Raw genomic sequence first — 26226 nt, 5'->3', positions numbered from 1 at the left:
TCACCAGAACCTTCGCATGTCACCTAGATCCAGCGATGCCGATATTCTGCAATGGGCAAAGAATCTAGGAAATGTCCCGGATCATCGACTCTGAGCTAAGTTCTATCACATCCGGCGTGAACTTGCTCAAATCATCATGAAGGCGGTCCTCGAAAAAACAAGAATGTTCTAGAAAGAAGGGCAAATGTCGCGGGAAGACGTCCAAACACGCGTCCGCTCAACGTCTCGACCTGAAGCCTTTCACTTCACTCGGGGACTTCCTCCCTGATTTAGATGGTTGGCACGACATGTTGGATTGATTGACGATGACAATGTGTTCGTTTAGTCACTACTTTCTCTATGATGAATCTTTGAATTTATGCACAACGAAACTTTGTGATGTACTTAGACCGTCCTCCTCAACTAGTCTAGAGGCACTCTAGTTAGGGTAGTTTGGGTATGATGAACTTTGTTATTATGTTTATGATACGTTGCTTCTATTTTTGCTAGCTCTGTCTCTTTCTGTTGCTCAACTATATATTATGTTGCATATTGTCGAATCATGTGACAATGCAGGTACATAGCTCATCGATGGCGAAGAAGTGCTACGCCGTGAACGTAGGGAAGGTTTCAGGAGTATACGACGAGTGGCCTAAGTGTCAGGCCCATGTGTATCGGTTTCCGAGCGATAGCCAGAGAGGGTTCGATGGCAGCGCCGAAGCGGAAAATAGTTAGTTTAGGTTCACGCTAGTGCGAGAGAAGGATTCGAACCGGCGCCTCAAGAAGTACTACATTATGTATGATGAGACATGTCAGTTAACTTGTATCGCTATATCATGATTATGATGTGACGACATGATTTGTGTTGGATGATATGATGAGACTATTATGTGTGCATATTGCATGTTTATGATACGATTAGAATACTGCATAGAACCTGTACAAAACATCGCAAATACGTACCCAAAAAATGTGAAAATATAGTAGTAGCACTCTTTAGCAGGAAGCAGCAGCGCAGTAAACAAGCGCTACAGCTAATTAGCAGCAGCGCTGGACAGGAAAACACTACTGCTAAGCCACTTAGCAGTAACGCTGGTTTGGACAACGCTACTGTTAAGTAGGTATAGCAGTAGCGCCTTACTAGTAGCGCAGGTGCCCGTGCTACTGCTAGGCATTTGACCTATGCTACTGCTAGGCTTTTCCCTAGTGGTGGAAGCACATGGAGTATTTTAACAAATCACGATAAATGTGTGTCCATCTCAAATAGGTGTGTCCAACAAGGATGATTGTGACAAACTAAAAGGCAAACAAAGCAAAGACTCATATAATACACAACGCTTCAAACAAAACTCATATCATGTGATGAATAAAAATATAACTCCAAGTAATGTTACAGATGGTTGGTAGAAGAAAGAGGGGATACCTTCCAGGGCACCCCCGAGCTTAGGCTCATGGGAGCCCTTGAATATTACCTTAGGGTACCTCGGGCATCCCCAAGCTTAGACTCTTCACACTCCTTATTCCTTCATCCATCATGGTCTCACTCAAAACTTGAAACCTTCAGCACACAAACTCAACAAAACCTTTGTGAGATCCGTTAGTATAATAACCAAATTACAAACTTTAGGTACTATTGTCAATCCATCCATATTTTATTATTGCATTATACCTACTGTATTTCAACTTCTCCATGGCTTATACCCCGATACAATCCATAGTTTCATCAAAACAAGCAAACAATGCAACGAAAACAGAATCTGTCAAAAATAGTCTATAGTAACCTGAATTATGACTATACTTCTGTAACTTTGGGAATTCTAAAAAAAATAGGATAACGTGGGAAGTTTGTATTTAAACAATTCTTCTATTGGGCGCAAAAGTTTTTATTTTTTTCACAGAATCAAATCAATTATCATCCAAATCATCCCAAAGGCTTTACTTGGCACAAACACTAATTAAAACACAACCATAACAGTAGCATAACTATGTGCACACTCAAAAATAGAAAAAGAACAAGAAAATTAAAGATAACTATTGGGTTGTCTCCCAACTAGCACTATTGTTTTAAGCCCCTAGCTAAGGCGTAATGCATAGTTTCAAGTGTTGTCATCTTTCAAATTGATTTCATAGGTGGCCCTCATAATGGATTCATATAGTGGCTTAATTTTCTTTCTAGGGAAGTGTTCCATACCCTTCTTTAATGGAAATTGAAATCTTATACTGCCTCCGTTTCTTTTTACTCCGCATATAAGATTTGGTCAAAGTCAAACTACACAAAGTTTGACCAAATTTATATAAAAAAATATGAACATCTACAATACTAAAACAACATAGTATGAAAATACGTTTTATGGTGCATCTGATAATATTGATTTCATATTGTGAATGTTTATATTTTTTAATATAAAATTAATCAAACTCTACAAAGCTTGACTTTGACCAAACCTTATATGCGGACTAAAAAGAAACGGAGGGAGTATTTCCTTCTGTCATATCAATAATCACACCTATGGTTCGTAAGAACGATCTACCAAGTATTATGGGACAAGACAGATTGCAATCAATATCAAGAATAATGAAATCAACGGGCACATAATTTCTTATCATTAATTTCATCATCTTCCAAGATTGGGCAACATGTTCATATTCAAGTTGCTTAAAATTCATAATTTAATTTCTAAGAGAAATAATTTTCGCGGGAGAAAAATACTTGGCAATAAAAGCATTTTCACACTTATCCCAAGAATCAATGCTATTACATGGTAAAGATGAAAACCAAGTTTTAGCGCGGTCTCATAATGAGAATGGAAATAATTTCAATTTGACAATATCATTATCCATATCTTTTTTCTTTTGTGTGTCACACAATTTAACGAAAGTGTTAAGATGGCATGCAACATCTTTATTAGGACTACCAAAAAATTGTTCTTTCATAACGAGATTTAGCAAAGCGGCAATAATATCACACGACTCCGAACTAGTGGCGGGAGGAGCAATCAGAGTACTAATAAAACAATTATTATTAATATTAATAAAATCACACAACTTAGTGTTTTCTTAAGACATCGTGAATAGGGAAACAAGTAGACAAGCAAACCTTCCGGTTGACTATATCATATAAACACCAGGTTTCTTTTAACATAGATTGTCTATTCACACTGTAATGTTCTGGCGGTGACATCTCAGCCTGTCAGCCACATATTCCAACAACTGCGATGACTTGTGTTCTACACAGAAAAAAAAATCCATGTAGCGAGAGGCTAGAACTCACTGTGCAATCTTTGGCAAGACACACAGCCAATGAAAGGGAGCCTCTGCCATGAGTTCGAGACAGGCCTCCCCGCAGCCGATGTATGGGAGATCTATGGAGGCCTCCGTATTGGCCAGTTGGCCCCTGAATTGCTTCCCGATATGCTCAAAAAGGTCGAGCTTGTTGATGGAGATGGCGGCGTCAGAACAGTTTTGCATCTCACCTACTCTCCTGGTTAGCACCTGAACACAAACACTTCAGTTATGCCTTTTCTTGGCTTTCACAATATATGCATCAGCTTCAGGTAATTTCATTTTGGTGATTGATGTTGCTAGGAATTCCTGGATTCGAATATCAAAAAGAAAAGTTCATCAAGATTGACAATGAAAACTATGTCAAAGAGGCACTAGTAGTAGAAGGAGGCGTTCTAGATCATGGATTTCAGAAATGTTTGGTACGATATGAGATTATAGGGCAAACAGATGAGACATCCACAATAAGATCAACCATTGAATATGAAATTGATGACGACAAGACAGATAACGCTTCCTTCGTCAGTACCAGTGGTGTAGCTCATATTGCTGAGGCCATCACAAAGTATATCAAGGCACAGAAAAAGCGTTGAGCAAGCTCGTGAAGAAACGTTGTAAGAACAAAGCATTTCCCACAATGTAAAATAAGTTCAGAGCAACTTCCTTTATAGCTTGTTATTCGCTGTATTGCTGTTTGTAGATCTTGGACTTGTTATTCACTGTATATATATTGGATGGTTATATGATCTTGGGCGGTTGCGATTTACAGTCATGTGTAGTCGATGATTTCGATGGTTCTCAACAGGATGCAACTTTGGGGACACAATAATGGTGCATCAAGCATCAAATGAGTGTGATGCGGGGGAGAGGGGGGGGGGGGGGGGCTCCACCTGATTATATTTCTCAATTTTGTAACCCAACGTTTGCCTGATTACAAAGGTGAATTACATAAGCACGTGTAATCGTGATAAGAAATAGGAACGCCATAAGGAGGCGGCCTGTTTGTGCGCCGGCTTCTTGATCCGGTGCGTCCAGAGTATGAGGTCGTCAATGATTCGCTTAAGGGTGAAGATGATGTGATGGTAAAAAGGGTCAATTTCATACTCTTGGGAAAATACATAGCTGATAAAACAAAATCCCAGGCTATATCCTTTTGCAAGAAGCCCAGGTTGCCAAAGTTCCCGTCTGAATGAATTTCACGATCAACCTTCAGCAGGAATTCTTGGGCCTAATCTAATTATGTACATCACATATTCACATCCAAATTCCAAAATATGATCTCACATACAAGGGGCACATACAAGTTTGCATGAAGTATTGCATCTTTTTTGTTTCTAAACTGACTTAACTCTATGCATTTATTTAAAAAAAGATATTTCAGTATAAAATACTTAAAATATTTTTTTAGAGAAGGTAGAGCTCCCTACCTTATATTCAGAAAAGCCACAGGGGGCGGGAAGCACAAAGAGGGGCACAGACTGGGGGTCTGGGAACAGCCAAAAGATGGAACGAAGAACCAAACGAACGAGAACAGAATAGAAACCACAAAAGAACTGGCCGAAGGCTGAATTGAAAACTGGAAAATATGCCCTATTCGACTGTAAATTTGTTGACCCAGGCAAGAAGCGTGGTCTTTTCTGAATCCTTCCTTGAAGGGCAGTTCCACAGCCTAAGGTTGTCACAAATACTGACTTTGATCACCACAGTGGGAGTCTGTATTCTGTTGAAAACGGTGTCATTTCTAGTCCGCCAAAGTTGAACACCACAATCTGCAAACATGACTGGCCAGAGACCAGAGCGATGCTGCGAATGAGTATACTGGCGAAGTAACTGCTTGCTGCTTGCTAGGGATTCCTGGCCTGGAGAAATTCAGCAAGGTCGACAATGAAAACTACATCAAGGAAGCAGAAATGATCAACGGAGACATTCTGAAGCTCGGGTTCCTCTATTACATGGTCAGGTTTGAATTCATTGGGAAAGGACCCAGTTCTTGAGTAATAAGATCGACTATTGAGTATGAGATTGATGAAGGGAACCCTGAGCTTGAAGGTATGGTTAGTGCCGCACCTATGGCTGCAACTGCTGAGAAAATTGCAGGATACATCAAGTAGCAGAAGATTGCTCAGAGCAATTAATTCTTGCAATAACTCAACGCAAAATGTGTCTATACTGACAGATAAAAGTCTGATTCCATGTTATTTTCCTTGCACAAATATTATGTGCGAATTTGAGAGCCAGATCAGACTAATGATGAAACATAATAGGATAGTATGTTTGAGCATATGAACGCCACCCATAGTGATACACAGATATTGTGCGGTCCATGTACCTTAACTTCCTATCGTTAATGAAGCTAGGGTAACTCTTTTTGATGATAAAATTTACCTTAAATTTCATGATGTATCATCACATACTAGGAAACGAGTCTCATTCATAGGCATTTTGTTCTTAAGGCCAGTTAAGCCAAACGAGGACAAGATATAACTTAGATTGATGGTGACATGGCACCTTATGGTTGGTTACATCATATAGACAATTAAAGCAGTGCAGCTGCCTTTCCTCGAAAAAGATACTCGTGCATAGGCATTTTGTTGTTATTATGACCAGTCAAGCCAAATACAGATAAGATGTAACTCAGATTGATGGCAACCTGGCAGGCCTGGCACCTTTTTTTTTGCGAAAGCAGACCTGGCACCTTATTTTTAACTATATCATATAAACAGCGCATTGTCTATTCAGACTTGTCATGTTCTGGGGGTGTCACCTCAATCTGTCAGCCACATATTCTAAGAATGTAATGACCTATAAATCTGTGTACCGAGAAGCTAGAACTCACCGTGCAATCTTTGGCATTCCACCCAGAGCTCATAGAAGCAATGAAAGGTAGCCTTTGCCATGACTTCGAGACAGGCCTCCCCACGGCGGAGGTATGGGAGATGTATCGAGGTCTCCGTATTAGCCAGGTTGTTCCTCAATTGCTTCCCGATATCTTCAAAAAGGCCGAGCTTGTTGAAGGAGATGGCGGTGTTGGGACAGTTTTGCATCTCACCTTTTCTCATGGTTAGAACCTGAACACATGCACTTCAGTTATGCCTTTTTTTTGGCTTCGTAATATATGCATCAGCTTCAGTAATTTCAATTTCCGTGGTCCGTGTTGCTAGGGGTTGCTCCATTAGAATATCAAAAGGAAAAGTTCATCAAGATTGACCATGAAAACTATGTCAAGGAGGCCATAATAGTAGAAGGAGGCCTTCTAGATTATGGATTTCAGAAATATTTGATGAGAATTGAGATTATAGGGCAAACCGATAAAACATCTACAATAAGGTCAACCATCGAATATGAAGTTGATGACGAGAAGACAGGCAACACATCCTTTGTCAGTACCAGTGCACTAGCTTGCCTGGCTGAGGCAATCACAGAGTATATCAAGACACAGAAAAGCGCTGAACAAGCTTGTGAAGAAACAGCATAAGAACAAAGCAACCCCCACCCCCAAGTGTAAAACAAGTTCAGAGCAATTTTCTTTATATCTTGTTATTCACTGTATTACTTTTTATATTTCTTGGATAATTATACGATATTGTTGCCATTTGCCGTCATGCATAGCCAAGTATATGATTTCGATGGTTCTCAAAAGGATACAATTTTGGGGATGCAATAATGATGCGTCAAATGAGTGCAGTGCTAAAAGGGTTGATTTTAAGTTTTTGGAAAAAGAATGGCTAGATGATAAAACAAAAGCCCAGGCTACCCATTGCCAGAAGCCCAGAGTACCAAAATTTCCATCTGAATGGAACTTTGCGATCTACCTTCAGCAGAAAATATTGAGCCTAGGCCAATCATTTACATCACAATATTCACATCCAGAATATATCACATACACAAGCTTGCAGTGAGTATTACATATTTGTTTGTTCTAAAATGGCTTGATCCAATGTTCGTAGTATAAAACACTAAACAAAATTTTGGGGGAAGAAACCTGGATGCATTGCTTTTTGCGTCAAGAGCAATGGCTCCACCTAATACGCACATGGAACAAACTCAGCAAGCGGCCTTCTTTTGTGAGAACCAAGGTTCAAGCCCTTAGTCCTACTCGTGGAGGTCTTACCACCGTGCTATTCTCGGTATAAAACATTTTAAAGTGTTCAATTATTTAAAGGATAAAACACTTCAAAGAAATGCAATACTTGAGATGCTAAGCTAAATGTAGAGAAACAATAGTGATGCAAGAAATTAAAGGCAGTAAAATTCAGGAACTAGAAAGTGGCAAGAGAAGATACAAAAAACTTTGTTTTGGTGCTCAGTCATTCTATATCTTGTATAAAAGGAACACCTCATGGGAGCTCCCCAATTGGTAAACAAGACACCCAGCAGTAGAAAACAAATACTCAGCCAACACAGCATCCTTGGAAGGCATAATACCCATCGCCTCCAACACAAAACGCCTCCTTGAGTAGCAGTTTCACCAGCTTCAAGCCAGCTTTTGTATTATCAATGTATGCCATACAACAAACTATTCAGAACACTTATCCATCTAGACCTTGGCAACACTTAAATATTTAACGCTTTAACCTACTGCAGCACAACAATGGTCTCCACGCAGACCACACTGTTTCTGCATCTCTGCATGCAGATGGTTGGTGGAAGTCTGAGCCATTCTGTAGATTTACCTTTCCAGGCTCATTGTGTCCATCGACACTGTAGAAACAGCCAACACGGCAGTGAATGACAAAGTCCTTTGGTGTAGTGGAGTGCTTGCACAACTCAGTTGTGGCCTTCTCAGGTCACAGGCATCTTGAGGCTGAATTTTGGAGTACATTGGAGGAATTGAAGTTTGGGTGTTTTTACCCTTTGGAGTAATAAAATAGTTGCAGTGGCATTTTTCAAAGTTTGGAAATTGCAGTGGCATTTTTATGAATCGCCATAATCGGAGTGGCATTTATCTAATTAACACATAGAAATATGACATAGGAGTAGTATTTTTACGGACATACCTTGGCAGGCCAAGTATCAGCTTCCTTCAAGCTCAAATTGGATTCAAGTTGATGCACTCAATGCATAAAAGAACCTGCAAGACCGAGAAGCATATTAAAATCAGTATGGGCTGCATAAAACTATGTGGAGTTGAGGTCTGTACTTGAAAAGCGACTATGTGCTTTGCTAATTATAAGATGGCAGGGGAAAAGCAGAGTTAATTGTTCAAACATCAAGGAAGCACTGTGGTTTTCTCAAAGTGCAATTTGGCAGTGTTAGCACAAACTCTACCAGTATACATATCTCGATATGCTACTAATGATAATTCAACAAACCAAAGCCTCAAAATAAGGGTCGAAGACTACCATGCAGATGAAATGCAAGAGATGGTAGTGGTTACGCATAAAGAAATGCAGGCATGGTTGTGTATCTTCCATCTCTGTTGTCTTCCCCTTTGCGGATATTTTTATTTAAGGCATACATGAAGTGGGCCATAAAAAAACATCCATATTCAGCTGGAATTAATATTCAGAGCAGAGATTAATTTTGAAGAAATTAGCTTCCAAAAGTTGTAAAAAGAATTTGGGGCAATGCTAAAATCTTAAAGCACCAAATTATAGCAGCAGATTTATAGAACCTTGTCCTTAATTTAGGGATGACCCATGCCCAATACACAGACAACATGAACTGATTCAGAAGTAATAAACGGAACACTGACAGGTAATAGAGAAAGTACATCAATATAGAACTTCAATACATGAACCTACCTACCATTCCAACGACATTTTTGACATATCATATCGGCGAGATTAGGTGGAAGCATCACTCGGTATGGCCTCAGATGAATCAAGAATCCCATCCAGTTGCCTCGCCTCGTCGAAACGAGATCCGCCGACGCCGCGACGGAGCTGGCCGGCCCCGGCGGCTAGGGTTTTGGTCGGGGTCGAGCGAATTGGCCGAAGAATGCCGATGAGCAGCGTGACGATTACTTGGGCTTGGGCCTCCAGTTGTAACGGCCTCGTGTCTCTAATATATTGAACTAACCGCCTGGTCCTGGCCCAGATCCCTCCCCTCCGCCAAACCTATACGTGGAAAACCCTATCGGCCGCTCTCTGCGGCGAATTGTCGGGATTTCGCAAGTATGCGAGCGAGCAGACATGGGCCGGCCCACTTGATATGCGGCCAACGGTTTTGGGAACCTTCCCTGAACCGGGTTTTTTCCTGCGCTGTTTCCTTTCGGGCTTTCCCGGCTTTTTGGCTTTTTGGTTTTTTTTTGTTTTTTCCTTTTGTTTGTTCTTTTTTTGCTTATTTTTATGTTTCTATTTTTCTTTTCTTTTTTTAACTTTCTTCTTTTACTTTTTTCAGTTTTTCATTTTTCAAAATATGTTCAGAAATTATTTAAAAAATCATATTTTCCAAATGCTGTTCCAAATTTCACAAAATGTTCCTATTTTCAGTTTTTGGCCGGAAATAGAAAAAATGTTCAACATTCAAAAAAGTTTAGAATTTCAAAAGTTGTTCCCTTATTGTCAAAAAATGTTCCAAATTTCGATTTTTTTTATAATTTGCTAAATTTGCCCAACATTTGACAAAATATTTTCATTTTAGAATTTTCTTCAAGAATGTCAAAAACTGTTCCCATTTTAAAATTGTGTTCACAAATTCAAAAAATGTTCATATTTTTAAATTTTGTTCACAAATTAAGAAAATTTTCGGGAATTTCAATAATTCTTCTTGTTTTCGAAGTTTGTTCATGTTTTTAAAGTTTGTTCACAAATTCACAATATGTTTGGGGTATTTAAAAAAATGTTTGCATTTTACTAAAAAAATGTTCGTGTTTTCAAAATTTGTTCACATTTTTTCATAAAAATGTTCATGCTTCAAATAAGCACACGGTTTCAACATTTTGTTTGCAATTTCAAAAAATGTTCCAATGTTTCAAATTTTGTTTAGATTTCCAAAAAAGCATACCAATACGTATTTTGTTTGCATTTTTAAAAAAAAATCACATTTTTAACTTTTTGTTCTGAATTTACAAAATGTTCTTGTTTCAAATTTGTGTTCCAAAATTATAAACTATTCACAATCTCAGGAAATATTCGGTAATTTCAAAAAAGTTCGCATTTTTTCGCTCTGTTTTTAGAAAAAATGGATTTACAAAAATGATTCACTTTTCAAAAAAAGACTTTGGAATATCAAAAGGTTGGCATTTCAAAACTGTTCGCAATTTTTTTTTAAAAAGTTTTACAAATGTTTTCCAAGTCTCAACGAGTGCTATGTGTTCTTATTGCATTTTGCGCCTATATTTCTGTTAGATGATGTCTGGTGTATTGGTTATCCGCGTGTGGTTTGTAGCCTGCGTAGTGCGAGGTCTCAGAGGATCGAATTCTGCCTCCGTTGGATGTTTTTCTGTCGGGCGACAGAAAAATGGAAGCGGCACGTAGATGGGCCGGCCAGGCGGAGGACTGCCCGCGTGAAACCCCGCCATTCTGCGGCAGATAGGAGTTCCCCCTATACGTGCCTTCCCCTAAAAAAATAAAAAAAATAAAAACCTATACGTCGCTTATTGCGACCTGGAAGGTAACGTCGCCTCAGGAGTTCCATTAGTGGGTCGGACCAGTTCAAACCTTTTACGCGGTTTTTTTTTCTACTGTGTTTTTCTATTGGTTTTCTGCAGTTTTTTTGTTTTTTCCCTGTCCATTTTTCCCATGGTTTTCCTTTCTTTTTTTATTTGGTTTTCAGTTCATTTCATCGGTTTTCTAGCGTTTCTGCATTGGTCTTCTGTGGTTTTTATTTAATTTATTTGTCACTTTTTCTATTTATTTTTCATCACATGTCCAATTTTTTCAATCCACATTGTACATTTTGCATAGACTTGTGGAACTTTTTTGATACAAATTAAACATTTTTGAAAATAGATTATGTACATTTTCAAATACATGTTAAGAACATATTTTTCACATACATGTTAAAAATATATTTAAATACAAATGAAAACAATTTAAAAAATAGCAGGGACATTTTTTCATTGTTTAATATATTTTTTCAAAAATATCACAAACATATTTTAAAAAAATTGTGGACAATTTTTAAAAAATATCATGTACATATTTTTTGAATGGTATGAAACATTTTTGTTAAACTACCCGAACATATTTCTACATTGAATAACATTTTTGAAAAATTTGAGACGAGTGAACATTTTGTTAAAATATCATATACATTCTTTTTGACTATCAAATTTTTAAAAGTTGTGCAAACATTTTTTATACGCTCCCTTGACATTTTTTAAATGCATGATAAATGTTTGAGTAAATTAATTTTTGAAATATACAATATATTTAATACTTTTGAAATGTAAACAAAAGTAAAAAGGAGAAGAACAAAAGAACAAACCTCACCGTACATCGACCGGCCCATCGTATGCTCGCTTGAGGCAATGCTACCTTCCATCTCGAGTCAAGTGAGATATAGGAGCCCCCTTCCTCCCCTGAGTTGCGCTGGCCTATAGACGTTCCTTTCTGTCGTGCTCCCACTGGAGACAACAAGCACCGGGGTTGTCACGCAGACGGCACCGTCTCTGCAACTTTGCATACACACGGTTGCTTTGGCATGCGAAAATAGTAAAACACCATTGCTATTTCCACCAGGTCACACAAAAAGAGTTGCAGAAAAGAACCAGAAATGTGTCTCAGCAAAAACGCGATGCCACAACACAATGACAATGATGCACAACAGGCCCCTTGTCTTGTGAAACTAACAATACTTCCCTTCAAAAAGGATTTTCTAACTTGGCATATGTGAAGTTAAAGTAGGTCTACAAAATACGATACAAAATCAAACAACCGGGGAGAAAACAAATGTACAAAACAAGCCCTAGGAGTGTCTTCAATAGACTTTGCTTCCCCAATAAATTTCTGACACTGAGAGGTTCGGTTGAAAAAGACTACTCGAGCAGACCCCCTTTTCGAGAAAAAAATATATAGTTCTCGATAAAACAACCCAACTCTCCCTAGTATATTAGAAAATTTACCCCTCTCTCAATACTTCTCCCAATAAATGTCACGTCAGTGCACTGCCGATGGAGTCTGGCGCTCCGCCGTCGCTGCCGCAAATACCCACCACGCCCGTCACCTCCACACGTCGCCACCGTCCACTGCCCACCGCCGTCGGAGTCCTCCATGCCACCTCCAGAGGGAGGGGCATCACATTGACAATTGAGACATCTAGATTAGATTAAGTATTGAAAAAGAGATTATTTGGGGTTCTGATAAAGCACCCCACCTGCAAATCCCAAGGGTATTATTGGGAGAACCCTGATAACCATCTATTGGTTTTTTTCCTTTGGAACCTCTTAAGATGCTCTCAACATGTAATGAAAATTGCTTTCCAAGTAAACATAGAACAAAAAAAAATCTAGAATAAACAGGGATCCACTTGGGTCTTGGGTATTTCACGTAACCCGTGCAGTGGCCGGCGATCTTGTCGCGACCACATGTTAATGGAATGCAAGGTGTTCCATATCAAAAAAAAAGAGAAAGAGATGGCAGAAATATTTACTCCCTCCGGCCCTAGAAGGAGACATAACCTAACATTGAAGAGGGCAATGTACCTTCTTTCTTCATCTAACGATACAATGATTGATGAATTATGTAACTCGTTTAGAAACATATCAGAATAATACACCATCAAATTTGTGCAACAATAAGATGGGCCATCTTGTATCTTCACTCCTGAATCATGATTATCCTTGTATCATGTTGTGTAACCAGAAGGGTGTTTGGCTCCTTCAATCTGGATGAACCTTTTTGTGTGTGTGTGTGTGTGCGCGCGCGCTTTAAAAAGGGCCTAATGCAAAGTTGCAAACGTACACAGGCCATCAAGTCTTTATTTTTGTGGACTGCCAGTTAGACTACACGGGCTTTAAAAAAACAAATGAAGCTAGGTCTTAGTGGGCGCAACGTACGCTAACAAGTGGGGGCATACAGCTTGTATACCCCGATCAGGTATAAGAGCATCTCTAGCACACCCCTTAAAAATGGTCAAACTCTTTACTCTTTGCGTTTTAAGGTTTTGGTCAAAAAAAAAAGTGTCAAGAACAGAAAAAGTAAACGTGATACAACCCGTAAATTTTTTAAAGGACACCGAAAATTCACAGCCAAGATCCTTATTTTTGAAGGTTGGAAGGTCGAATCGAGGGGGGCCCGTATACCGGTCAAACCTTGTCGGAGCAAACACGTTGCCGTGTAATTTGTCAGAACCCGACCGAAACTCGCCGGAATTCGTCACTGCACACCTAAAAAGGTCGTTGGACCCCGAAATCGATCGCCGCCGGTTCAAATTGGACGAGCTTGACCTCGTCGTGGCTTCCCGTGACCTCGTCCTAGCCACCAGAATCCTCACGGTGCGACCGGCAATAGAGCAGGGCGCAGCCGGCGGGGTGCGGCCGACGTGGCAACGGGGCGCGGCACAACCGGCTAGGGGATGGGACGGCGCCGGCTGGGCTGGAGGAAGAAGCTCTTATCCGAGTTTTACAGTATCTGTTCGGTCGTAGCTAAAATGGACCCTTAAAATGCCTTTTTTTTTAATTTTTATCTTAGTTTTACAGTTTGTAGTTTTAAGAGGTCTGCTAGAGATGCTCTAAGCGAACGAAAAAAATCAAATGGGGGGGCAGATGCCCCCACACCCATCAATGTAGGCCCGCCTCTATAATCACTGTCCCCGAAACAGTCACCTTTTTTACTTTGAATTATGTACTTTTCTAAAGTAGAGATATCGATCTAAATCATAACTTGGTTTTCATTCAAAAGTTGCTTATCATACATGCCATGTGGTCGGACCGCAGCGTCGACTAAATTGGTCTCATGGTGTCTTATTTTTAATTTACTCTTTTTTGCAGTACACAAAGTTGTTTCAGGCCATTTGAAAAAGACAAACAATTTATGTGAATTGAGAAGTGTCGTAGTCAGCTATGCAGCAGCGAGCCAAAATTTACTACCAAAGCACAAGAAAATCACACTCCTATATTAACAATCAAACTAAAATCATCTCACAAAAAAAGCAATCAAACTTTTTTTTATAATATAGTAAAAATGCAAGCGCTGAAAGTGCATCGCCGGAAATCTTAAAATAAATTCAAAAACAATGCAAGCATCAGAAATTGAATTCTGATGAATTAGGAATACCACCGTCTCTCTAATAATATAACCATATATTGGTTCATGAAAAACAATCAAACTAAAATCACATTTGAATAGTCAACGGCTTAGATTGGTTCATGAAAAACAATCAAACTAAAATCAGAAAACATCTGCTTTGAATAGTCAACGGTTTGCGGTCAAACCACTGCAGCATCCCGGAAAAGAAAAACTGCAGCAAGCCTGTCAGCTGCGGAGGATCCGTCGTAGCAGACGTGGATGCGTCCGCTTACCGTTGACCCACGTTTTGCGTCGAACAGTCAACTATGGCCGGTCACTGCTGCCCGTTAAAAACGAAGAGAGAGAGAGAGAGAGAGAGAGAGAGAGAGAGAGAAGTGCAAGTACGCCTTCCACTTTTTTCTTCGAGCGAAATACGCCTTCCACAAAACCCCCCTTCTCCAGCGGTCCAGCCCAGCTCCAGAAACCAGAACTGGTCCAGCTGCGCGTCGAGCCGGAAGAGAGTTGTAATCGCGCGCCCCGAGATTCGTGCCGGCCCGCGGCCGGCGCCCCCACACCGCCTCACTCCCCGCCGTCAAATTCCGGGCCGCGCCGCCGCCAAACGCAGTCTACCGGACCCCTCTCTCTCTTCTACCCCCGGCCCTGCGCAACCTACCCGTCGCCGCCGCCGCCAAGGGGTTCGGCGGCGATGCCTCCTCGCAAGTCGTGGAAGCCCAAGGGCGGCAGCCGCGGCCCGGCGCAGAGGCCCCACGGGAAGTCCGCCGCCGCCCCATACCCTAACCCCGCCCACGAGTACCCCTACGACGCCTCGGCGGCCGCCGCCGCCGCAGAGGCCCTGGAGCGCCTCGACGTCTCCGCGGCCGCCGAGGAGGATCCTCCGGTGGAGACGTCGCCGTCTCCTCCCCAGCCCGAGGTCCCCGCGCCGGCACCGCCGTCTCAGCCGCCGGTGGAGGCCTCGTCGTCTGGGTCTGGGAGCGCCGCGGCGGGTGGGGGCCGGGAGGAAGGGGCCCTGAGGAGGCTGCGGGAGCTGGTGGGGATTGGTCGGGAGGAGGTGGAGTTGACTGAGGAGGAGGTGCGTGCCAACGATCAGAGGCAGGACGACGAGGTGACGGCTTAATCTCTCCCTCTCTGATTCGTGAATTGTCTTAGCTATTCAGTATATGGCGAAGCATGACTGATCAGCTTCATTGCCTTACAAATAAATAAATGCAATGAGTAGCTTCTATCATAGACATGACACCCTAGTGAGCTTCACGATTCTTTTTTCCTGCTGCTTTACCTGCTGATTCTTGAAGTCCAACAGAGGGCTGGAATTGTTTGCCATCTCTATGTGGAGTGGCTGCCAAAGGATCATGTGGTGCACACACACTGAGAGCCCTGCAGTTTAACAGTCATGCCTGCATTTGTCGTCAATCTCGTTGCTAAATTTCTATGATTGGGTGGGTTCGCGCCATTCATTGGAAATGAACCGGCGAAATTTAAACCGTGTCGTGCACATTCAATTGCCTAGGTGTATTAATTGTCCAATCGTACCATTGAGAGGCAGTCCTCGGATGCCGTTAACTCTTATTTTGTCGTTATCTTAGTTTCTAATTGGACGTGCGGTTATCACTTCGTTAAGTCTGATCGAATCTAAATCCAATGCTCAGATATGTGCCCTGGAAGCAATTTTTGGCGACACTGTTGTCATGTTGAATAGAAAGGAAGGCCAGCGGACTTTCCAGGTACACCCCTCACGACCAATTTTCAGGCTATATTCTTCTTACCTATAAGGGCAAGTGTTTCACCTGTCGTTGTAAACTTGTAATTACAGGTTCACGTGCATATTGAGATCCCAGATGGCACAGATGTATCGGCAAGGCTCAGTTTTGGTGCTGGAACACTAAATTATAAGGGAGCGCATGATGAAGATGCCTCTGATGATCTTGTTTACAAGTTTAGAGTTGAGCATTTACCTCCAATCCTGCTGACATGTCTCCTGCCTTCGTCATACCCGAGCCACCAGCCTCCCTTTTTCACTCTATCCACCGAATGGCTGGACAAAGTGATGCTTTCGTCATTATGTCACATGCTGGATATGATTTGGGAAGAGCAACTGGGCATGGAAGTAGTATATCAGTGGGTGCAATGGCTCCAAAGCTCTTCCCTTTCTTACTTAGGGTTTGATAATGAGATAGTTTTAAGCAAGGGTGATCTAACGTGTGTTGAAGATGGTGGGGATAACCGTGCTTGTCCAGATGATGCTCCACCTGATTTGACAATTCCAAGGATTATTAGATACAATGATGATAAGCGTCATGAAGCCTTTTTGCATGGTATCCATGACTGCATGATTTGTTTCAGCGAGCTTCCTGGTAACTCTTTCTTCCATTTTCAAGTAACTGTTTGCACTAGTGCTGTAGGAGTCTTGTGATGTGTTATACTTGCCACAATTGTTTTATATTGCCGCCTTGGAACTTCTCTTGGTTAGGTATTACTACTCAGTACAGTTTGGTTCCCAAACTATCCTTTTTTTCTGACAAGAAAATGACTAGATACGGTAACCGTAACATAATTATCTAGATGCCATGTTAGAGGTTCTCATTTGAGATAACAATTTGTCCTTGTTCTGTGTGAAATTGTCTTGTTTGTAAAATTGTAAACTTTAGAATCACGATACTGAGGTCTTCGTGATGCATCATCTCCAGCTTGGATGTTCTCCATTTACATTTTTGTTTGTCCGTGTTATTTGAATTAAGGGCACCCATATTTCTGAGTCTAATCTGTTACCTCATCAGGTGTCGATTTCATCAAACTTCCATGCCACCATTTCTTTTGCCGGAAATGCATGCAAACATATTGCAAAATGCATGTCAAGGAGGGAACTGTAGTGAAGTTGCTGTGTCCTGATACAAAATGTGAAGGTGTTGTTCCTCCCAATATATTGAAAAGGCTGCTGGGGGAAGACGAGTTTGAACGTTGGGAAGGATTGCTTCTTCAGAGAACTCTTGACGCCATGGCTGATGTAGTTTATTGTCCGAGATGTCAAACTGCTTGCTTGGAAGATGTAGGTGATGAAGCTGTGTGTTCAAGTTGTTTATTCAGCTTCTGCACACTTTGTAGAGAGCGCCGTCATGTTGGGGTGGAATGTTTATCTCCAGAAGAAAAACTTATTATTTTGGAGGTAGGTGGACTGTATCTCACATGCATACATTTAGCAAATACTCCCTTCGTTCCATTATATAAGGTGTAGGAGTATTTACTTTTTACTAAAATTCCATATTGGACTAAAATTCCATATTGTTGTTGTTGTTGTTGTTGTTGTTGTTGTTGTTGTTGTTGTACATGGAGTAGTTACTCCAATTCTGCTTCCTTTTTTTGCAAGGGCCAATTCTGCTTGCTTTTGCAAGTTAATTACATGGAGTATCTTTCCGATTTATTTTTTCCATGTTGCGTGCCATATGGCCATCGGGAATTATTGGAGATATGAATGCCATGCATGGATCATGGCATGTATGACTGAATTAGTTTTTTTTATTACCGAATTAGTTAGGGGTACTATTGTCTCAAATTCACCTTTTAACCTATGACTTGTTTAACGTGCACAAAATAATTCACATTACATTTAGGAACGGAATATGGCTCAGTAGGCCAAGGTTGGCAAATCATGTCCCACGGTCCCTGAGCATGAACTAATAGAAAATGTTTACTAACACTAGCAGCAATTTCTCAATAGATACTGACATGTACTCCCTCCGTTCCCTAATATAAGACCTTTTAGCTTTTCCTTGATTCGTATGTATCTAGACACATTTTAGTATGCATGTTCACTCATTTTAGTATGTATATAGTCAATATTTTGAAATAGCTATAAAAGGTCTTATATTAGGGAACAGAGGGAGTAATTTACTAGAAGCGTCTAGAATCAGTACCTCTTGGATCCTGGCATGCAACGAGGTGTTGATTCGAGCAATACATGATGAAGTAGATGTTTTACCCTAAGCTGAGGCTTTAATCCTGTCTCTTCTGTTCTTAAATCATTGGTTTCCATTCTAGGACAGTGTATAAGACCTGAATATAGATTAGTATAACCATTTCAACAAAGGACGAGATACAAGTTCATGCCAAGAAATTACTGATTTACTACATTCTGGCCAATGGTGAGACCTGGTAGGATGGAGATTAGTGACTATGGTAAGGCATGTATGGTGGCTATTGGAAGCTGATAGGCCTTGGGTGCAGTTAAGAGGATCTGGGGATATCGTATCCACTAGTGACTCACATGGAAAGTTTCTAAAGTGATTGCTTTCCAATATGGATCTAAATATCAGTCCTGAATCTAAGAGGTTATATGGTGTTCTACTTGTAGGCTTGATAGATAAGTATGATTGTCTGAGTTGCCAACATATTTTATCGTGATAAGACTGAATGCCTTTTGACCATCTTTTTAAACAGTTATTACCGCACTTCATGGCTAGGTGTCTGCAAGTATGATGTACATGTGTTTTTATTTATCCATCCACTGGATGATTATGTTGAAGAGAATTTACATTTTGACCAACTTCGGTAACAATGAGACTGTATTCTTCCCGGAGAGTCACATGTGTTTATTGGCATCCTAACTTTTATTTCACACAGAGACGTCAAAAGTCTGGGCAAGTTAAGGGAGATATCCAGAAGGTTATGGATGAAGTACGCAGCATCAAGGAAATTTTGAAGGATGCAAAACAGTGTCCACGATGCAAGATGGCTATATCTAAGATAGAAGGATGCAATAAGATGACCTGTTGGAACTGCGGGCGGTTCTTCTGCTACCAGTGTAATGCTGCAATCAGTGGATACGATCATTTCAAGTATGTTCTCTTTCAGTAATATCTAATTATGTTCATTGGCATAGCTGTTACTTGACAAATAATCATGTTGTTGCTTCCAGGGGTGATTGTGTGGTATTTGATCAGGAGGAAATTGATAGATGGGAAATGCAAATGAATCAAAGGCAACAACGCCAAGTAGTTGCGCAAGCGCAGGCTGAAATCTTCGAAGGAGAATATGGTTACCCATGTCCCACTTGCCGCAACCCAATTCCAAAGGTACTGTCAAAATCCTTTATCTGTAAAGGTATCTCAGGACCAGCATCTCTAGTAATAATGAGAATGATGCAATTGCCTGCCTTTTGCGTCAAGAAACCAAAATGTGCTATTTCACATACTTGTGGTTACTTTTGCGTCAAGAAACAGTTAAAAAAGTTGCCATTCAGGATTTTTACTCCCGTGGTGGTGCTTTCACCTCTAGTCATGATTACTTTGTTTAACTGTTTGTTCCGATTCAGTTGCAAATAACTTCTGAGCCATGACTAGTAATTAAATCAGCATGATGTTTAGGTCAGTTTACCTTTTTTTTTTGCTTCAGTCAACAGATGTCAGGCTATAACCATTCCCCACACACTCCTAGTGAATTCACAGATATTCATTTACGGGTGTGAATTCATAGATCTTAACGACCTCAGATCGTAATATCATTGTTCTTACCATGTTGCACAATACCCCGCCATTCCTCATGATTCTCTATTTGCTTTGGTAACTTGGTGCAGATCGGAAACAACAACCATCTCTACTGCTGGGCATGCCAACGACACTTCTGTGCTCTGTGCCGGAAGGTTGTCCTCAAGACGTCGCAGCATTTTGGTCCCAGGGGATGCAAGCAACATACCGCAGACGACTGACACAGGCTCTCCCATATCTGCAGCCTCGGTGCAAGCGCAATTTCTGAAGCTTCCCTGTATGTGCATACACAGTCGTCCAAAGGTGCATTTGCCTTGGCGGCGTTACCAGCATTTGGCGGCCTACATCCGTGTACTCGCTCAGTTATTTAAGTGTTTATGAACATAAATCTGCGTCTTTAGTCCATTGGTTTCCGTGCCTGTTGTTGAGAAGAATCTGCATATTCAGGATGCCAGTTGTCCCCTTGTATCATGAACGGAACCGTTGCAGTGAAACCTTGCAAAAATCATTGACATTTACTGGTACTGGTGGTTGTGTCGTGATTTGTTCCATGTCTATGCAAATAAATTCAGTGTGTTAATGGATATATTTCTCTATGTTTCGGCAGTTTGACGTGTGTACGAGTATGATGCCCTTTTTTTAACCCGTGGCGTCAGTGTCTATATGATGAATTAAGTTGAATGTGCCGTGGTTGGAAACGTGTCTCCTTTGATAGAGCAACATACACATCCAGTTCACCCAAGTGCATGTACCATCCGGTTCATCGGATGTCTTTGCACTTGCTTTACTTCATACTCCCTCCGTTTCATAATATAAGTCGTTTTAGCAAGCTAAAACAGCTTGCTAAAACGACGTATATTTTGGAACAGAGGAAGTATAAAAAGATTGAGCTGGTGAAAAGACAACATACTTCATAGCATTTTGATTGGTAGGACTCGAATGACGGGAATATCAATCAAATACTTCGAATGGTTCACCATGGATGAAACACAGCGTTGGCATGCAATGCAGCCCGACGACCAAGTGCGATTCGTAACACTAGCTAGTACGTAGTAGGCAGCAACGGATTATTACTGTATCTGGGTGTAAATGCAGGCTTGGATGTTGATAGTTTCCGCCTCATATGGCTTGACAGAATTGGGCAGGAGGAACTGGAAGCGGTGGTCGGGATCGGGTAGGCCACTGGAGAGATTCGTGCATTCCACGTTGAAGAAAGATTTCAGGCGCTCACCATACCAGCCGCCTAATCTTTCGAACTCGAGCTCGACCCCGTAGAAGATCTCGTCGCCGCCGTCAGTTCAGGGGCACACGCATACAGCGGAGACGGCGCGTCCGAGGGACACGGGCGACACCATCACCAGGAACAGCAGCTCCCTGGCGCCGTCCCCGACGATGACGACGTTGAAGCCGTCCTCGAGGTCCACGGAGAAGGACTCCCCGGCGCGGGCGCCGGTGGTGCACGGCCACTCGTGTTCTCCGGCGAAGTGGGCCAGCAGCATCTCCGTCGAGCCGACGAAGCCGCAGGCCTCCTCGGGGCAGTGGCACGGCGCGTGGAGGCAGTCTTCGAGGTGGCGGGGCCCGTCGTAGTAGACCGGTCTGGCGGCGCATCCGTAGGCGGCGTTGGGGCAGGGCGCGCAGATGGACTCCACCAGCCGCTCCAAGTCGTGGTTCCGGCGGTAGCCGTCGGCCATCGGGGCGCGACACACGTGGCAGGTCCGCGCCGAGGCCAGCTTACCGCGACACTGCTCGCACAGCGCGTGCCCCACCCCGCACTGCAGGGCCGGAGACATGGCAGGCAGATTTATCTTGTTACGACGTACGATTAGTGCTCGGGCAGAAGGAGAGACGGACGGGGGTTGGCGCGTGCGTGCGTGCGAGTACGTACCTGGAAGATGGGCGGCTTGAGCGGGAGGCAGCAGACACCGCAGTCGAGTGCATCGGCGTCCGCCAGCGTCAGGTTCTCGAGCGCCGCGCGTGTGGACGGTGGCGCCATTCTTGCCGGCTACAAGTCCGTTGAACAACAATACTCCTGTACTACAAGCCGGTCTCGTCTCATGGTAATATCTTCCTCGCCGGCCGGCCGGTATATATCTTGTGTCACTCGTCTCGCTAATAATAATTAATAAATCCATCCAGCATCCCGAGAGCCTTTTCGATCGCCAGCGCGCTACTGCTTCCCGTGTTAATGTGTTTCTCGATTTGTGTCCCAACCAACACGCACGCCTAGTCCCAAGGAGCATAAAATTCGTTGATCGATCGATCTTCCCTGCGACTCTCATATTCATAAAATTTAGAGTATTTTTTATTAGGCTGAGAGGGTCTCTATTTGAGCCCGAGTAGAAGGAGTGAAGCCTATTTTAAACCCTTAGATTGTAAAGCTCGACGCAAACGAACCCCGTGCCTAATCCCTGAATGTGCCTTGTTCTCTGTAATATGGATAATTTTTAACCTTAAGGCTGTATCCAAACGAGGATTCCATGGAATGGCCGGGATGGGGGTGTTATGCAGCACATATGTACGGACCGACTGTCAGCATATTATAGAACCTAAATTCTAATTAGTGCAGTTGCATTTTCTGGGTGTTGCGAGCACACCCTTCGTGAGCCGTCAGATCGATCACCAATCGCGCCCAGGTGACACCTGGTCGAGGCGAAGCGTCCCGAAGCGGTCGAAACGTCTGCCTAGGGCGAAGCGTCTCGAAGAGGGCGAGGCCAAGTGAGGTCGGCGTCGTTCTTGGCTTGCGAGGAGATGGTTCGGCGGTGCGTTGATAAACTCGCCTCCCAACTCCCCTCGTTTTCACTCTAAATTTTGTACGCAATTTGGTGGGTGGGGGGAGGGGGGGTCCGTGTTCTTCCCGTGCTGGTTAGGGTACGCAGTGGTGCTCGTTTATTCGATTCGTTCCATTAGGATTTCCATTTCGCGTGATGGCGTGGTCAAGGTAGGGTTCTATCGATGAGTTGACGAGGAGGGAGTTGGTCGATGTAGGGTATGCAGTGGCGTGTTTTTGGCCTGGTGATGCGATGATGAATGTGGGATTGCTCTGTACGAAGAGGGGCGAGGGCGAGGGGGTGCGTCCCATGCTGTAGATTTATTTGAAGTGCCTTTTTATGGTCATGCTGGTAAGCAAGCAAGTTTTATGCTGGCAATTAGGCAAGTTTTAGTACGGTTTGTGTGGGTTTGCCAGGAGTTGGGGTTAGGAGTGCCAGATGCGGTAGATGTTTTTGCTGACCAACAGACAAGTTTTATGCTGACAATCAAGCAAGTTTTGGTATAGTTTGTATGGGTAGTTGTCAGGAGTTGGGGTTAGGAGTGCCACATGAGGTAGATGTTTTTACTGACCAGCAGGCAAGTTTTATGCTGACAAACAAGCAAGTTTTGGTACGATTTGTGTGGGTAGTTGCCAGGAGTTGGGGTTAGTAGTGCCAGATGAGGTAGTGATAATGATAATGATGATCATGTTGATACTCCACATAAAGAATCTGATAATGAAATAGAAATAGAACCTGAAGTTGAGCTTGATAACCCACCACCTAAGAATAAAATATATAATAAAAAAGACTTTGTTGTTAGAAAACATGATAAAGAAAGAGAACCATATATTCAAAAACCTACGCCTTTTCCTAGTAAAGCCTTGAAAACTAAAGATGAAGATGCTTTCAATCGTTTTGTTGAATTTCTTAGACCTTTATTTCTGCAAGTACCTTTGATTGATGCTATGAAAATGCATCCTTATGCTATATATATAAAAGTTATTGTTAGTAATAAAAGGAAAATACTTGAGGCTGATTTGAGTAAGTTGACACCTATTGAATTTTTTTTACAAATGGCTGACAAATCAACCATTATACCTGTCGGTATTTCTGAGGACGTCTCCGCACTACAAAAAAACACTTCTGTGATGATACGAGTTTGTCACAATAGGACATGTTTTATGTCATGCATGTACATCCGTGACGATTTTATGATACAATCAAGATAGACGTACATGTGTTGTCGTAGAAGTGTTCCATGAAAATACTCATCACGAAAGTGCCAACTTCCATAACGATAAATGATGTGTCATGAAAATGTTTTCGTCAAGGGTAACCAGTTGAAGAGGTAGGTTTAGGGTTTTGCGTGGGTGGCTAACATCCAGCCTCACATCTTAATATATAGATGATCAGAATACAGTTACATATGTATACAAATACGTGTACATGTATAATATGCTAGACCATATTTTACATGCCCCCTCAATCTGAACTACATACAAGATTCAGATTGGTTCTAAAGCGGTCTAGCATCTGTCGAGTAGCGGGTTTAGTAAATACATCCGCTAGCTGATCATCAGTTGAGATGAACCTGACTTCCAGTTTACCAACAGCTACTCGTTCTCACAAAATGGAAATCAATCTCAATGTGTTTGGTCCGAGCATGAAACACTGGATTCGCCGTTAGGTAAGTTGCCCCTAAGTTATCACTGAAGGAAATATGCCCTAGAGGCAATAATAAAGTTATTATTTATTTCCTTATATCATGATAAATGTTTATTATTCATGCTAGAATTGTATTAACCGGAAACATAATACATGTGTGAATACATAGACAAACAGAGTGTCACTAGTATGCCTCTACTTGACTAGCTCGTTAATCAAAGATGGTTATGTTTCCTAACCATGAACAAATAGTTGTTATTTGATTAACGGGATCACATCATTAGGTGAATGATCTGATTGACATGACCCATTCCATTAGCTTAGCACCCGATCGTTTAGTATGTTGCTATTGCTTTCTTCATGACTTATACATGTTCCTATGACTATGAGATTATGCAACTCCCGTTTGCCGGAGGAACACTTTGTGTGCTACCAAACGTCACAACGTAAATGGGTGATTATAAAGGTGCTCTACAGGTGTCTCCAAAGGTACATGTTGGGTTGGCATATTTCAAGATTAGGATTTGTCACTCCGATTGTCGGAGAGGTATCTCTGGGCCCTCTCGGTAATACACATCACATAAGCCTCGCAAGCATTGCAACTAATGAGTTAGTTGCGAGATGATGTATTACGGAACGAGTAAAGAGACTTGCCGGTAACGAGATTGAACTAGGTATTGAGATACCGACGATCGAATCTCGGGCAAGTAACATACCGATGACAAAGGGAACAACGTATGTTGTTATGCGGTCTGACCAATAAAGATCTTCGTAGAATATGTAGGAGACAATATGAGCATCCAGGTTCCGCTATTGGTTATTGACCGGAGACGTGTCTTAGTCATGTCTACATTGTTCTCGAACCCGTAGGGTCCGCACGCTTAAGGTTTCGATGACAGTTATATTATGAGTTTATGAGTTTTAATGTACCGAAGTTAGTTCGGAGTCCCGGATGTGATCACGGACATGACGAGGAGTCTCGAAATGGTCGAGACATAAAGATTGATATATTGGACGGCTATATTCGGACACCGGAAGTGTTCCGGGGAAGTTTCGGATAAAACCGGAGCACCGGGTGGTTACCGGAACCCCCCGGGGGGGTTAATGGGCCTCATGGGCCTAAAGTGGAGAAGAGGAGGGGCTGCCAGGGCAGGCCGCGCGCCCCCTCTCCCCCTAGTCCGAATTGAACAAGGAGGGAGGGGCGGCGCCCCCCTCTCCTCTCTCCCTTCCTTCCCCCTCTCCTAATTAGACAAGGAAAGGGAGGGGAGTCCTACTCCCGGTAGGAGTAGGACTCCTCCTGCGCGCCTCCTACTAGGGCCGGCCGCACCCCCCCTTGGATCCTTTATATACGGAGGCAATAGGAACCCCTTGACACACAAGTTGATCCACGTGATCATATTCTTAGCCGTGTGTGGTGCCCCCTTCCACCATAGTCCTCGATAATATTGTAGCGGTGCTTAGGCGAAGCCCTGCGATGGTAGTACATCAAGACCGTCACCACGCCGTCGTGCTGACGGAACTCTTCCCCGACACTTTGCTGGATCAGAGTCCGGGGATCATCATCGAGCTGAACGTGTGCTAGAACTCGGAGGTGCCGTAGTTTTGGTGCTTGATCGGTCGGGCCGTGGAGACGTACGACTACATCAACCAAACGCTTCCGTTGTCGATCTACAAGGGTACGTAGATCACACTCTCCCCCTCTCGTTGCTATGCATCACCATGATCTTGCGTGTGCGTAGGAATTTTTTTGAAATTACTACGTTCCCCAACAGTGGCATCCGAGCCTAGGTTTTATATGTTGATGTTATATGCACGAGTAGAACACAAGTGAGTTGTGGGCGATATAAGTCATACTGCTTACCAGCATGTCATACTTTGGTTCGGCGGTATTGTTGGACGAAGCGGCCCGGACCGACATTACGCGTACGCTTACGCGAG

At 42.5% G+C, this 26226-nt stretch overlaps 2 protein-coding genes, 1 long non-coding RNA gene and 2 pseudogenes across 7 annotated transcripts; 3 read left to right on the top strand and 2 right to left on the bottom strand.

Annotated features, from left to right (window-relative positions):
* Positions 1-2401: 2401 nt before the first annotated feature.
* Positions 2402-5949, top strand: LOC125539635 (norbelladine synthase-like; annotated as a pseudogene). Its single transcript, XR_015617333.1, has 4 exons — positions 2402-3463; positions 3565-3875; positions 4880-5087; positions 5222-5949. The product of XR_015617333.1 is annotated as a norbelladine synthase-like (transcript).
* On the bottom strand, positions 3334-9237 carry LOC125539636 (uncharacterized). Of its 4 annotated transcripts, none has more exons than XR_015617335.1 (4): positions 9006-9237; positions 8259-8332; positions 6098-6329; positions 3334-3471 (listed from the first exon to the last, which is right to left on the bottom strand). It is a non-coding gene; the product is annotated as an uncharacterized LOC125539636 (long non-coding RNA). The 4 variants fall into 4 exon arrangements; XR_015617334.1 differs by having other exon boundaries at positions 9010-9237; XR_007296917.2 differs by lacking the exon at positions 3334-3471 and adding an exon at positions 4982-5120 and having other exon boundaries at positions 9010-9237.
* On the top strand, positions 6038-6863 carry LOC147986625 (norbelladine synthase-like). The gene is made up of 2 exons (XM_087544838.1): positions 6038-6321; positions 6423-6863. The coding sequence occupies exons 1-2, from the start codon at positions 6138-6140 to the stop codon at positions 6734-6736; spliced, it is 498 nt and encodes a 165-aa protein (XP_087400964.1). The 5' UTR covers positions 6038-6137; the 3' UTR covers positions 6737-6863.
* A 5609-nt stretch (positions 9238-14846) lies between the features above and the next one.
* On the top strand, positions 14847-20491 carry LOC125539633 (uncharacterized). Its single transcript, XM_048703132.2, has 7 exons — positions 14847-15498; positions 16043-16117; positions 16207-16747; positions 17171-17556; positions 19011-19225; positions 19306-19462; positions 19963-20491. The coding sequence occupies exons 1-7, from the start codon at positions 15082-15084 to the stop codon at positions 20092-20094; spliced, it is 1923 nt and encodes a 640-aa protein (XP_048559089.1). The 5' UTR covers positions 14847-15081; the 3' UTR covers positions 20095-20491.
* Positions 20492-20935: 444 nt separating this feature from the next.
* Positions 20936-21919, bottom strand: LOC147986624 (putative E3 ubiquitin-protein ligase SINA-like 6; annotated as a pseudogene).
* Between the last annotated feature and the right edge of the window lie 4307 nt (positions 21920-26226).

Source organism: Triticum urartu, chromosome 2A (assembly GCF_056163025.1).
Source record: "Triticum urartu cultivar PI428250 chromosome 2A, HENAU_Tu73, whole genome shotgun sequence".
NCBI classification, from domain to species: domain Eukaryota; kingdom Viridiplantae; phylum Streptophyta; class Magnoliopsida; order Poales; family Poaceae; genus Triticum; species Triticum urartu.
This window is presented reverse-complemented; position numbering and strand designations above follow the sequence as displayed.

Bases quoted from the DNA above. Each gene is read 5' to 3' on its own strand.
- LOC147986625 (XM_087544838.1), top strand. From the start codon at position 6,138: ATGAAAGGTAGCCTTTGCCATGACTTCGAGACAGGCCTCCCCACGGCG. The intron at 6,322-6,422 runs GTTAGAACCTGA...CCGTGTTGCTAG, and splicing joins GCATCTCACCTTTTCTCATG to GGGTTGCTCCATTAGAATAT.
- LOC125539633 (XM_048703132.2), top strand. From the start codon at position 15,082: ATGCCTCCTCGCAAGTCGTGGAAGCCCAAGGGCGGCAGCCGCGGCCCG. The intron at 16,118-16,206 runs GTACACCCCTCA...TTGTAATTACAG, and splicing joins AAGGCCAGCGGACTTTCCAG to GTTCACGTGCATATTGAGAT. The intron at 16,748-17,170 runs GTAACTCTTTCT...TTACCTCATCAG, and splicing joins TTGTTTCAGCGAGCTTCCTG to GTGTCGATTTCATCAAACTT.